Genomic DNA, 15,912 nt, shown 5'->3' on the forward strand with positions numbered 1-15,912 from the left:
TTTAATTGTATTACTGTGACATAAAGTATACAGAAAAACACATTGAGACTACTTTATAAATATATTTTTTAATACGAAAGTTTTAAGAAGAGAGCAATTTGCACTGACGAGATTTCCTTCCCGAAAACTAAAGAGAAACTTCTATCTGACTATTTGAAGGTCCTTCAGTTAGTATCAATACGTGACAAAAGCTAATTCATTCTTCAACTAGGGAAATGTGAATTTTATCACAATAATCAAACAATAATTAGTTTTCAAAATATCCTAGAAATAATAATAACAACCTATTGTTTTGATAAAGCAGAATGATTAAGTTAATTGAAAAAAGATAAAAAATTATTATTAGGCTAATAGTGTTTCTCAGGATTCTTGTTGTAATCAACATTAACGAATATTTGCTGATATCACCAGGATTATGACAAACTGAAAACAGTGTAAATACATTGAAAAGAAAACAAAACATCACAGAACATTTTAACACAGTGTATAAGTTTACATATAGACAATGGTATATACGTAGGTGGTTATATTAAATAAAAGCAAAATTGTTGTACATTAATCTTATTGTAAAATTGAAATACAAAACATGAAATATATAATATATTTGTGTATTATCAATAAGAAAAAAACAATAATGATATCATTATTGTTTTCCATTTAAACCCATTTCATTGATCAATGTAACTTTTTGAACTTTTTTATCAAAACTATCCAGATTATAAACGCGTAACATTTCTTCACGTAAACATTCAGCTGCCAACGCCAAATTTCTTGACTACGGAATATAAATAAATAAATAAACAATGAACAACTATTATTCACTGTAACAATTTACATGGATACCTGTAATTTAATGATATTATTACCGTTGATTATTATGTGCTTTTGTGCTAAAAAAATAAAATAAAGAAAACTCTTAACAATTATTACTGTGGTAAGTGATCCAAGTTTCATGATTGTCATTTGTGCTTTTAACACTCAGTTATAATTTCAAACAGTGTATTCAGTGGTATTGATAGTGAGCTGTTTAAATTAAATGTTATTTTGGACGGAAAAATAATTCTAATTTACGCTGATATTGAAGGAATACCAAATAGAGTTTATGATAAATCGTTGATTGTTTATTAAGACGTTGCTGAGGTTCAGTAACTTAAAACTTAGGTAATAGGTTTGTAATCTCATCATACTACGGACTGTGGGGTACAGTAGCGTTTCTAACCCAGATACACATTTTGAGAAAAGTCAATCATTAGTGCACAGGCATCATGGGTTTATTTCCTAATACAAGTATGTTATATCAGACCGTTGTTCTTTGTGTAACATTTCAGTTAAATTATGTACGAATATTAGGTCTCTAGTTTATAGCTTATTAACAGCATACAATCAGGGTACATTACTCTGTACTATTTTAAGAGTCAGTCTACCAAAATTAGTTTTGTTTAACTTTCCTAAAATATTTCCGAATGGGTATAAATATAGTTGACGTGAAACGCATGATCAGAACTAACGAGTTTTATCACAAATTCTTTAAACGACCCTACATCTCAGTATATTTTTGGTGTTTATTATTTCTGGGGATTATTGTTGGAAAATTTATTCTTGAAAATTCAAGGGTTGAAAAAAATTAACACAACCGCTATGTCTAACCAAACGGTAAAAATATAGTGAGGTTGACATGTGAAAATTTTAAACGTGAATTAAACTAGCTAATCCTCGTACCGTCCAGGAACTCGCAAATCTCTTAACCAGGTAGAGTTTATTGTTATCATAATGTAAAGTAATGAATCAATTGCGAAGTACTAATATACCTTCCAGGAGTTAGCTAAAGGTGTAGAATTAAAGGCTACATTTACTATGATGAAAGCAATACTCACTTGCTGAATCCTAGCTTCTTTTTCTTCAATTAATCGACGTATGTGCTCATCTTTCTGTCGTAAAGCTAATTCGGCTGCCTTTCTTACTTCTTGTTCTCTGCGTTGTATTCTTACAATAATCAAGGTTTACGGTTAAACATAATTTATAAAGTAAAAAACATTTTTATTCAGTGAAATGGTGAGTCGAGATGACGTTAAAATTACTAACATTACCTTGCTATGTGTAGTATATGGTATCCCAAAACATGAAATAATAAATGTTATTTGATGTTGAAACTTAATTTCACTAGCAAAATACTTACTGAGTAATTTGCCATTATTTTGAAATTTGATAGTGAGCAGTTACCAGTGTCCTATTTATCTAGTTCTTGGTGTCAGCCGAATTCTACTGGTCAAGTCGCGTTGTGTTCGTTTAATTTCTGACTTTAAGTGGTTGAGTTTAAAATTTTTAAACATGAATGCTATTTATTATTGTCTTATCTTCATGGTGAAACTCTTAAAATTCTACATTATAAGTAACGATGGCTAACAAACTCATGAATAAGTTCACTTGGTAATATGAGTTTCTTACTTGCATTTTCTATATAAATTATGATCATTACTGGGAAGGTGTATGTTCGTTATGTATTCTGATGGTGGTAAAACACTAAAAATATGTTCGATATCTACGATCCTGAAAGTAAATGTTTGATAAATAACTGTCGATTGGAGAATATTAATATATTACTGAGAACAACATCTAAATGGGATAAAAATATGAATTCATCGATGATTTTCTTTTTAACTTCCATCAACATTGAAAATATGCTTTCAAAAAAGCTGGCGTACTGATGATTTGTCTTTGTTTGATCGCGCTGAAATCCCGTTAATTGGCGCTTATACAACCATTGTGACTTAATGAGAAAAAAGTTGAAGCAATAGTAGTAGGTCTCATCAAAATTTGAAAAAATAAGTACTTCATTCAAATCAGTAGCTTGTCTAGATTACTCACTCAATTTACAATTTAATAGTTCTTTGTAAAAGGAAAAACATAAACGTACATTGCACCATGCTTGTTCAGAGTCTTAATCTTGACATGAAAATTAACTGCAATAGTATGTGATTGATACTGTTGAATTCTACCAAATTATCTTACAAATCTAATTTTCACTAAAATTTATTTTAATTACGCCCGTTATCCTTCATGGAGGAGCATAGGCTGTCCATTTCAGTAAAACTACACAGAATAATTTGCAAACATTTGTAGATATACCTAATAATTTTTCAGTTGATGTTAGTCAGTTATAAAACTCAACTTTCAATAAAAGACAATATATTCCAACTAACTCTTTTGTATTTTCTTCGACTTGCATTCGTTTTTGTCTTCGTTCTGAAGCTAATCTTTTCTGCTCTTCTGATAATCTACAGGATACACGTTCCATAGCTCTTTGTATAGACTGCACAATTAAGAATAAAGCAAAAAATAAAAATAAGATGGGTTACATAAACTTGGAAATACTACTTATATTTTTAAAAATACATTCAATGTAAAACAGACGTTTCACTTTTTTTAATGTTCACATCTTTCTTAGAAAATAAAGTCATGAAACATACTATTGTATTGAAATGAACAAATTTTATGTAGTTATATATATAAACAGATTCCTTAATTCACATGTTTTATGACTACATAAGACTCAATCGTTCGGTACCTTCAAAATCTCTCCTGAAATATTCAACAAGTCCGAGTGTTTCGCATCGAACTAGGATACCTCATAAAAAAGTTTCAGTCATTTTAAATAATAAGTTCTGTATTATTGGAAGGCTGAGAAGTTCATCGAAGCGTTTTCACTCAGATCACGATCAGATGACTGAAAACCAAAAAAACGTATCTATCGTTAGATTAATTTGATCAATGACAGGCATTTTATATTTTACTGTCATTTTCTCAAGGAGATTTTAATTAGCTTAGTAGCTGAGTTAATTTGTTTGATTATCACTTCAAATCATTAGATAAATCATTTATATATTGTATATATAAATGATTTAAGGCATTTTTTACCGACCATTATAATATAACAGAAGGGAGTTTTGTAGAGATTTTAGTATATTATATAGTTGAAATCATGAGCCAATTGAAGCTAGACCACCATGGAAAACCTGGTAGCACTGGATGGCTGTTTCGTCCTATTGTGGGACCAAATCTTTCCGAAAATCTCATTAATACATTTTAATGGTAATAATCTTAATTTTTAAATACTGAATAATAGGTTTACTAGTCGGTACGTTTGGTAATTCAGTACATATACATGGATTTTAAATCTCTAGAATATCTCATCAATTTGGATGGATATCTTAGCAACTAATCAACACTATTTTATATTATTTTATTTATTATGTAGACTTTGTTTTATTCTCATGATAAACGTGATATCAGGTAGTGGAAGCGTTGAATGATATTATTCGATATCATTTACGGTGTGGTATATTCATTCGCTCCTTATCCTTCTCTAGATCTTGAGTTTCAGTATTTCTTCACTCATTTTCAGCTGTTTTGCGTAAACCATATTCGTAATTTTAAGTTTTTATCATTATCATTTCTATTGTAATTATTTTGACCACTTCATTGTCATCCTTTACCATTGATTTTGAAAAGACAATTTTAGCTAACACGTATTTATGTCAGGCTGTATAATGAATATTACTGGCTGCTCGATTTTAAGTTTACCAATAAAAGGTTGTTATTAAAAATGTGATTGCATTCTATTCAATGATAAAACGTTAGTGAAATTTCCTATTTATATTCCCCATATGAATAATATTGTTAATTATTTCGATAATGTTGGCTTACTTGTTCTCGAGCTTCGTACAGTTCTTTTCTATATTCTTCAATCATTTTCCTTAATTGTTTTTTTCTTTCTAGAACTTGACGAACTTTTCTTGCACGTTCATAACTGAAAAGTTTTGTAATTATAGTTAAGAAGTACCAAGTTCTCTGTCAGTATAACTCTCGCCTTTAATTAAAAAATATTTCTAATACTGCCTTGAAATTAATTGGGGAGGTTGGTGAACCTTTAATAAGCATTGTAAAATGTTTTAGTTACGTTTATGGCTCCTTATCAGTGTGCAATTTCAATCTAAATGAGGTCAAACTTAAGAGGTTCAACGGTTTATAACTGATATAGGTCCGTTTTAAAGACGACCTAATCACAAATTTAGAAACAACTTAGTTTATACTTTGATCATCTGATGGAATAAGAATTACTAATTACAATTTTCAACTAGTCAGAGCACAAATACTTTACAGAAAAGTATTTGAAAGCGTAATCATGCAACTACAGTTCCAACTATACTTTAGTGAATATATGAATCATGTTCACGTAGTCAAGTAAATTTTGCCAGTAATTATGGACTGTTTATCTTTATCATATGATTCTACAGTAATTATTTAACTTGTAAGGAGACTTCATTCATGTACAAGATTTGTCAGTATAGGGTTATGGAGAATGTGGAATTTTATTGAAATCATGAATCGATCCAAATCGGAAAACCACTGAAAATCTGGAAGCACTAGGAGGTCACTTCGCCTCGGTATGGGATTCGTCAGCAATGCTCACTTACGACTCCGGCGCCGGAAATCGAACCCAAGACCGAGTGCCCAACTTCCAGACCACTGAGCCGGGATTTGTTGGAGTACAAGTTTGACTTCAGTTAATCCATGACATTAGTCGTGCAATATTGTAAAAACGTTGGGCGACCGATTCGATAATATGCTAGAATGACTGAAGTGAAGAGTCTGATTACTTCATTATGGGCGGGAACCACGAGTCCAGATCTAAACAATTTTCAGAAGACATAACTATTCTTGAAAGAAATGTATATACAATTTGAAAATTAAAAATAGTAAATATTAACAAGTATGAAGTAATGAATCTAAGGTTACTGTCTAATACCTTCAACCACTTAACATGAATAGTAACAATGAGTTTTGTATCTTTTAAAAATTCTAATGAACATTTATCGTAACACTATCATTTATATTCGTATAATTACGTTTACTCATCTATGAAACTTACTGAGCTGCAATCATATTTCTTTCTTTTTCTTTCAAAATTTGATTTCTCTGTTTTTCAACTTTGTTTAGCTTCTCTTCATAACATTTTTGTGCACGTTCTCTTTCATCACTATATCAGTTACAATAACGAAAATAATTATTATTGTTCTATTATCATATAGTTCATACATGCGATATCTAACTATTAGGTTGACGTTTTTTGAATTTATGGCACCTACTTCGGTTCCGATTATAAGGAATGAATCTCTATCGAAACCCTGAGCAAGATTCAAGAAAAGAAGAATGAGAAGACAGCAATTAACAGCAGCCGAGCAAGAACAGGTTCTAAGGCCTACAAGATCTACTCACAGAAGAAACTACTATAGAGGACAACTGGAAAGCACTAACTTCAACATCACAGTGAAGCAACGAGCGAGTGAAGAGAAGCATTAGATGTGACAAACAGAAATACGTGGAAGATCTAGCAACGACGGCGGAAAAAGCTTCGAGAGGAAGAAATATGAAACAACTGTATGACACAACGAAGAGACTGGAAGGGAAATGTGGTAAACCAGAGAGACCGGTCAAGGACAACGAAGATAAAAACAATCACTGAAATTCAGGAACAGGTGGGTGGAACACTTCGAGAAACTCCGCCGGATATCGAAGAAGCACACACTGACCTTCCTATGTACTAGTACTTAAATCCATATCATTCATAAAATTTGATGATTGCGTGAGAATGAAGATAAACCAAACAGAGACGTGATCATTTCACTAAGCACAAATCGGTGTTCACATCAAAAACAGAAAAGTATTTAGAAAAAGTTTTAAACTCCTGTGTTTATAGTATAAACATTCCACTGGTAAGCGTGGTGATATGTACACAAAAAGACATTTACTTTTTGCTAATGGAAACGGAAAAATCAATTTTAATTGCTTTAATAAAATAGTATTCCAAATGAGGTATTACGGTAAGACCAACACGCTTTTCTTCAAATTATTTTCTAATCTCCAATATCTACCCTTTACCAAACATCATTACTAAAAAGATAGATTTCTCACAAGTTAGTAGTAGCTGGTGAACAGAGGAATGGTGAACAAGTGTTCCACCGTACTTCTAGATTCCTATCTTAGCCAAGAATCCAACAGAGATAAAACCCAAGAAAGTAAAAACATAAAGTTGGATTCCAGTGGTTGACATTTTAAACCTTTGCTAATTAGTGATAAAGAGCAGTCTAAATCCATATTCATAATTGATTTCTTGTCTTGACTGCATATTACTAACAAGTTTCTGAATAGGGTGAAACATTTAACCAGTATTCCTTGGTTTCTAATGCTGGTGAACATTACCATTTAATTATTTGAAATCTCCATAGTAAAAAACCACCTAAATATAGATGGTACAGTGAATATTGAAAGACTGTAAAAAGATTTGCAAATTCGAAATTAATTTTCAAAAAATCACACCATACTTTTGTATTTGTTCTTGAGTTTGCTTCCGTTTCCAGAACTGTCTTTCTTTATCAAGTGATGAATGTGATGCCCTACGCTAAGATTAAACATTACCAATAAATATATACTTCGACACAGGGAAGATTTAATATTTAACACTTATACAATAAATAGTTGAAATATATATTCACTAATTAATAAAGCGATTTCACTTAGACAATGAATTTGTATTTACAAATAATTTAACAGAGGATATTTTCACTAAAAAACTGATCAACGACTGTATCGAGTATTGATCGAGTACTATATTTAATACTATATTTTTTGTTTTTAAAAAAAATATTTTTCTTGCAATGTATAGTCAAATAGGACGAAATGGCCATCCAGTGCTTCCAGGTTTTCAATGGTGGTCTAACATCAATTGGTTCATGATCTCAATGAAAAATGTTTACAGATTTGATCACAATAAATTCCTATTTTTGTGTATAAGGCTCAGATTTACTCAATCAAAATACTTTTGGTATCAGAAGCACTTACTTTGTGAGCCAACCAATTATTAAAATAAATTTTTGGATATGTTCAGTTGTGTTTTTCCCTTATATCTACTCCAAATTATTCAGTGTTAAGATAAGTAGAGGTTTAGAAATATTTATTGATCTCCTAGACACAGAGTGTTTTTACATAGAACTTATGGATTAAGGCTACTAGCGGAATACAGGATGTGCGTTTCATCCTACATAGGATCCGTTAGCTAGATGTATATTCTTTCCACTTTTAGTGTTTACAGCAAAACTCAAACCCAGTACCTTTTACTTCAAATGAGACTTAAACTGATAGCCACAATCCATTTACCCTATGATAGAGTTGTTACATCAAGGCAAAGCACACAGGATGTACATACGCCATCAAAGACTAATCAAAATCCACTCGACAATATGAACAGCGAATAATCCATACCTTTTTTTATTAATGACACTGAAGATTTTATTTTTACGTAGGATTTTATTTACGAAATAAGATCCATATTAAGCCTAAACTGATTAATTATTTGGTATTATTCATTGTCATTTCTAGTTCATAGTACTGATTAAATCCTGTTAATGAAATTACTTGACTGTTGGTCTAAGCGATTAAAAATTTCACTGATACATGTTTTGATTTCAGATAGGTCGAAGCAATCATCAAGTAGCCCTGAGCCTAGGATTTGTGTTAATCTGAATCTGTTAACAAGGCGTTTCTACACTCTTATAGGAAATTGTCCTCTCATGACAATCCTAAGAAACCCTTTTCAAATATCTTGCTTTTTGAGTTTGCAATTTATTTTTAACTGGTGTACAACATGACATATTTTGTGTGTAGAATCATGATTAGTTATTTACAAAACAACTCAGCTCATAGTGGTTTATGAAAGATTTCGCCTAATCGAAAAAATGACATTGAATAGATTTACTGTACTATTCCAATCAATCATAGCTTTGGAAATTGTCGTTTGAAACTTTTATTCTTTCTACATTTATACTAGACATCAGTAAATAAGAAAGAAAAATTCAAAGTTGTAACTACATTTTTTTACATTTCATCAATTCAGAAATATCTTAGGTGGAAAATAAACAATTCATGTGGTAAGTCCTATATGAAACAAAATGTTTACATTATATTTCAAGAATAACTACGAACAGATACAATTACTTTGTACCAATAAATCCAGAAATAAGTAAGAACAGTACACTGTGTTTGGAGGAAAGTGTTCAACGTCTCTACTGTCTCATGAAGGTGTGCCACAAGGAGCTGTTCTTTCACCTCTTCTTTTCTGCATGATCTTCCACAGAAAATGGTTGTGAAATATGCGTACGATCTCACTGTATATTGGCCGATTTTTACCTCTTTACATTCCATAGAAAGAATGAGTTTTTGTCTCGTATTGAATGGTGGTCTGTTATTAATGATCTCATAGTTAATCCGTCTAAATGTCAAGCTGTTAACTTTAGTCTGAGACATGAATAGCACCTAAACATCGTTTTGGGATCCCATAATGCTTGTTCCATTAGGGACTCTTTGATAAACAGTGTTGAAGGTCAATTGTCTTGATGTTACCTTTTCCTCTGATCTCTCTTGGTTTTCTCATATTTTACTGTTATGGAAAAAAGTTTTCCGTCTGACTTACTACATAAAGTGGCTGCATGCTTTTGGGATTACTCGACATTTACTCTTACAATTTGTCAATTCCTGCTTATTACCTATTATTCTTTACTGTTCTCCATTACTCTTTCCCAGGCTTTTGAGAAAAGACTGTTGTATTGCGAAGAGTGCTGAAGGCAGTTAGCAAGGTGTGTCGTGAATCTTTTGAGATCATAATTAATATGGTTGTGGATAGACATCTAAAGTTTTGCAAACTCCTGGCAGGTGTTATCTTATCAGATACTAGCCATCCCCTTCATTCATATCCTTTTCCCTTTATATCTTCTGGTAGAACGAGACGTAAATATGTTAAGATCCATGCACGCAAGCGAAGGTATAAAAGTTCTATGATACTTTACCTAGAAAATATACTCTGTGACAAACAGGTTGTTAGAGTTAGCCTACTCAATAACCTGTATTCTTAAACATGTCTCTATTTTAAAAGTTGTACAGTTCCGGATATTCTTTCACCTTTTTTTGTTGTTATTTTTTGGAAAAGAAACTTGTTGAAATACCTCGTGCTGAGAATTCTATAGTGTACCGAAAGCCATTAATAATAAACAAAAAATAATCCTTCTAATTACTTCATTTATGAATATTATTTCACAATACAATCAAAGAACATAGTAGGTTTAAATGTAATACATCTTAAAAAGTAATTTGTCGAATAAATATTTATAATTTTAAAAGGGTATATAAAACTTACCATTAAACGCTGTTCCGTATTTTTCGAATAGTCGGAGCTCCTTTTGTCATGTTGAGATTTTCGGCAAAGAGCCGATTGTGGTCTAGATGCCTAAAACATTCAACAAAGTAACGACTGTTTAGTTTTTCTTAGGTCAGTTTATATGGTTACAAATATAACTATTGACTGGATATTTATCAATCATTTATATATTGTTCGCAGTGTGAATTTTAAAAATGAAAGATTTCATTAAAAATTAAAATCAGTAGTAGGTTATGGAAATATTAGACAGTTATTGCATTTCATTCAGAAACGCTTCAGTTGTTGATGGTATATATGACTTAGAGGATTCGATGGAAACTCATTGGTCCTTAAATTATTAGAATCAGTTCTTTTGATTAAATTTTTTTCGTGGCTGATCAATTTGTCGTACACGTTACTATTGGTGTAAAGTATTCAGTTAAGCTTTGAAGGTACTCTAGGTAGAAGGCTTTACATTAATTAAGAATATGTACTAAGGTTATAAAATTCAGTTTTAAAAAAATTAGTCAAGTGGTAACATTTGGTCAAGATTCTCTGAGAAGAAAAGGAACAAGACGTTAAAAACTACCTACAAACACTATATTTTCTTATCATTTGAATTTCTGAAAAAAAAATCCGTCAAACTACCAGAAGTTCAAACAAAACTCTGAGTTCATATGAATATATCAATAAGGAGTATGTTAAATGGACGTTTATTGGTGATATAATTATGTCAATAACGAATAACTTGATATCACAGCCAAGAATTGGTTACTTTTAGAAGCATTAAAAATTGGATTTATGCAGTGTCTCTGGTCAGAAACTGAGCTACTAAGACTGATAGTTATTGTATAAGCCTAAACAAGCTATCAGGTGCTGTGAACTCAGATCTTTACCCTTTATGTCACTTTAAACTTGTTGACCTATCTTCATTTAGGTACTAATCAATGACAGTTGTACTTTCATGTTTTTTTAGTAGATATAGGAACTGAGCCACTAAGGTTAATAGCTATTACCGTCCACGAGTTTGTAGCTCGTAATTTGATCCCCACACCTAATTACCTAAATTAATCACTTACTCGTTTGTTTTGCTTTCAAAATGCAAACCAATCATGAAGGGAAACACTGGTACAGTGCTGAAACAGACAAACATGAAACGAAGAGAGACCTGAAAAGCCTGACATCTTAAAGGGTTACGTGAATGTTTTTAACAGTCAAAGTGGAGATAGAACAACTGTATTTCTACAGAGATGTAACACTTTGGATGAAATAAGTTCAGTATCCCTTAAATCTTTTTAAAATAAAGTCTTTATGATCTTAGTTCATTTATTTATTAAAAAGAGAACCTTTTTAAAATACAAAAATAATTTCATACACATAGTTCCATTTATCATCTTAAAGAAAGCAAGTACAAAGATTCTAGCAGAACAGCATGAGTTCATAATTATCTGAGTACAAGTTGTCAAATTTTAAAAACTACAAAATAATTACAAAATGTCTCCAAAAAAACAGGATAAATGTAACAGATGAATTCAATTAGGCAGAACTATTTAACAAATGAAACATTTGAATTAATAATGTTAAAACTAATTAAAATAACAATTAATACTTGCCTGACCAACAAGTACCAAGTTTTGTAGACTTCTTGATAAAAAACCAGTTGATGACAAACAATCGATTTTATTCTGTTGATATTTTCTTTGCATTAATTCAATCTGTTTAAGTTCCTGAGGAAAACAATTAATAATTTAAAATTGAATAGACAGATAAGAATGAATGTATAAGTTACTAAAGTAAGGAATAGTAATTTAATATCAAGTTGAGTGAATATAGATTATTATACTTGGTGAACAAGGAACCTTAAATGTTTCTTGAAAATTAAGATTATGTAATTATGAAATTCACCAAGTTTTGTTAAATTTCTTTGATTTTAGGAAACACTTATTCGATGGTTATATGTTCTATTGAAGAACGATCAATCTAAAATGTATGATGTGGTGAACTTTTAGTGTAAAATTATATAACTGGTCCATGACCTTTGGTTTTCAACAATTTTATAGTTCAATATGTGAATTGTTTATAGCTCCAAGTAATTATTCAAATTAGGATTAAATTTTAACTATGTACATAGAGAAACTCATAACCTCAATACCTGGATGGTGGCGCAATTTCATGAATTGGTTGAAATTAGGCATTAACACCATCCGATACCAGCTCAGCACGCGAGACTGAAGGTCCTAGGTCTGAATCCCGCTGGCGGGATGGTGGATGCGTACTGCTGAGTTCTATACTAGGACGAAGCGGCTGTCCTGTGCTTTCAGCTTTTCCATGGTGATCTAGATTTAATCTAATCATGAATTCAACTATTAAGTTACCTCGACAAACACTGAGCAATCAATGATATACTGACTGTTACAATATTCCGGTCAGAACTAGATGTTATTCTGGCTGAATACATTGCCCAAAATACATGACTTTGTAGTTTATTGTCTTTTTTATTAGGGGAAATAAAAAAAGTACTTTTCTATTTAAATGAATATATTTTGTATGTCTTTTATAATTTTAAAGTAACACATTTTAACGTGACTTGAAAAACCATAGTATGTGCTTATTAAAATAAAAGTTCAACTCTATTGTCTTTTTCTTATTAAAAACGATTATAGAATATTGATTAGTCTGACATTACCTACCGTAGGTTGTAGTTTCTCGATTAGATGTGAATACTTTTTCGTTAAACATGGTTCAAAGTTAGCAAAATTCTGAAACGTTCCAGGAGATGAGTGGAAGGTTGAATTTCTGAAAACGACAAATCACCGTTCAATGTTCTGTCTGAATATATTTTGATAATCAGATATATATTATAAATAATTCAAAGTAACTTAAATGGAGAATGCTGGTGAGCGGCCTATGCTCCTCGACGAGGGGTAACAGGCGTAAGTAAGTAAGTAACTTAAATAACAATAATTGACCAAGATGTACGCTGAATATTTATCCATATTATATTTGTGCCTTTTAAATTTATTCACAGACAACCGAACAAATTTTTATCGGGTAGGGTTGTAACATCGTAACAACACAGCTGAAAGAAATTATAGCAACTCTCTTACAATCAACTTCGATCATGGTTAAATTTTGTTAAGCCAGTGAAATATCACTGATCTGTAGCCAAATCATCCGGCAGTTGGATCACTGAATGTCGAACAGATCATCGATCCCTGTCAAGGTCAATGACAGCCAACGCGCATCAGTTAATTTTACGCCATGGATTGACCCATGAAGTGATGGTCACACTTTCGCTTGTACCTACTTTAACTAATATATTTCTGTAATAACGTCTTTTGTGTTGTACTGTATTAAAAGCATCTATAGTACCTTGATACGACAAAGGGGTAATCCATGTTAGGTGCTGACCGCGAGGTGTGACTTCGACGTTAGCTGTTGGTCACACCATTCCCGTCTAACTTGAGTAGGCCTCCAATCATTCAACAGAGATCACCAACGTTGTTGATCTACGCTCTTTTAATAACTTAACAGACAATGTTATTTGAACAGTAAAAATTCGTATATTTCTTTGTACTATTATGATCACTACCATATTGGTATAAACGTGTACGCTTGATCACATGACAGACTCTAGCTAAAATGTTGTAACTTAAATATAGCTCGGTGAGTCATTCTCTTCCTCATGTATATATGTACTCGAATCCTATTATTAGCCTTTGCCTTGTCTAGCTGCACCTTATTCGATTTGACTAAAAATCTGCCTCTGTATTTTCTCGCACACACATATTCTCCTCTTTCCTTCAAATGCGCTCAATGTTCTTATACCTGTGTTATCCGTGCTATCCGCTAATAAACTGTAGTTGCCGCTTCTTATTGCCTTCTGACTTCAAACATTGTTGAGATTTATATATTAACGGTTATCAAGGTGATTGATTTACGAAGCAAAGCCACTACAAAATAATTAGGATGAATATCAAAGGATTTAAAACAATGGTGATGTTATCGATGGAATAAAGTAAATTTGAACTTCAATAGTTCGAAATGAACTAACGAAACCCTGAAATGTGAATTATGAAATAATCATAGTATGACTCAAAATTCATGGTAGCATAAATAATAAATACATCTGTTTTCTTGTGGCTTCTAAAGTGAAAAAACGTTCTATAGAAATAAACACAAGAATATGATAGGTTCCCAACTTTGCTTTACCTAACACTATTCAAATTTACAAAATTGCAAACAAGACAATATATTGAGACTCTTCCAGTCTATAAGGAGAATATGTCTACAGCTCTCTGTTTATTTTTACAGGAAAATCCCATACTCGTTTGTTGATTTCTTAATTGTTCAAGATGAGCAGTATTCATTTATCATCATATATTAGTAACAGATATTTCTCCATTCATAAACTAAGATCAAATTACCACTGAAATCGTTCGAATTCAGATAGTCAAGTCCTGATGCAGCAACTAATCTAAAGTAATTAGGCCTCATGATGCACTTGTATTTCATGTTATGTAGTTGTGAATAACTAACAAAGAATCATTCAATTACATTTTGTACTACTTCGTACCGATCAATGTTACTTATCTATAATCTTGAAATTAACAACAAGGTATTTATGTTTGTAAACATTCTCGAATGAAGACAGGGCTTCCTAATTTTCTTCACTACAGAAATTAAAAGACATTAGCTTCCAATCTAGCTTCTGAATGTTTCCCTTCAGTAACTTTGGTTTCATATCGGTACAGTTTCATTCTGGTTAATCTTTCATTGACAATAAAATCACTAATTTAAGACGAATTTTCGGAATGTGTTATCAAACCATTTCAACAGATCAATCCATTAGAGGGGAATCAGTTGAAATAGAAATCTCTGCATCAACAACACACATCACCTGGAGTCAGATGAAAGCTAAACACCAAATACGAAGTTCTACATATCAAACCTGAAATTATAAAGAACATTATTGCTAATCACCAAGGAAGGCATACATCTCAGATAATTATTCTTTATGTATTAATGTTTGGGAATAAAATTTGCCAGAAACTACCTCTTGCTGTAGCTATATTTAGATGCTTTTGCCACAGATTTGATGAGGTATTAGTCAAGCCAGTATCAATTTCTTACAATTAAAGCTAACTGGTTATGAATTTAAGGGCTCTTTTTAATAAGCATGAAGTGCAATTAAATTCCGTTATTTTTATTGAAAGATTGAACTCGACAAGACAGAAAGTCATAGACAAAAAGATATGAATCATGTTATCCTAGCCATTAAAAAGATCTGCTTGAACGATACAACATAAAACAAATTTGCAAATTTAGCATTATTGTATGAATCAGTTATAAACATCTAGATATGTGAACTCTTTCAAATATCTAGTAGAATAGAACCACATTTGAGAGCTATAATCCAATCTGCTCTAATTAACATTGCAATCTTCATTCAGAATAATTCACGCTTCTATAATGACAGTTATGAACTGTCTGTACCTTTTGACTGTAGGTAAATAAAGTAGCAGCAGTGTACGATGAATAATGAATACATCTACAGTACAAGTTAATGTTTTATGTTGTGTTTTAATCTGTTATAACCATACAATACAACTTCACTCTGCTTACGTCCAATTTTTGTTTGTCTCGTCGAAGTTCCAGCTTATTTG

General features: G+C 31.5%; 1 protein-coding gene across 1 annotated transcript; it reads right to left on the reverse strand.

Annotated features, from left to right (window-relative positions):
- Positions 1–643: 643 nt before the first annotated feature.
- On the reverse strand, positions 644–10,249 carry Smp_145450 (hypothetical protein; the record flags this gene model as incomplete). Its single annotated transcript, XM_018796870.1, has 7 exons — positions 644–775; positions 1,875–1,983; positions 3,201–3,310; positions 4,705–4,807; positions 5,930–6,037; positions 7,383–7,459; positions 10,247–10,249. 7 exons carry the CDS (start codon positions 10,247–10,249, stop codon positions 644–646), a joined length of 642 nt encoding a protein of 213 aa, XP_018651968.1.
- Positions 10,250–15,912: the final 5,663 nt, after the last annotated feature.

The sequence above is a fragment of the Schistosoma mansoni genome, chromosome 4, assembly GCF_000237925.1.
Source record: "Schistosoma mansoni strain Puerto Rico chromosome 4, complete genome".
In the NCBI taxonomy this organism is placed as follows: Eukaryota; Metazoa; Platyhelminthes; class Trematoda; order Strigeidida; family Schistosomatidae; genus Schistosoma; species Schistosoma mansoni.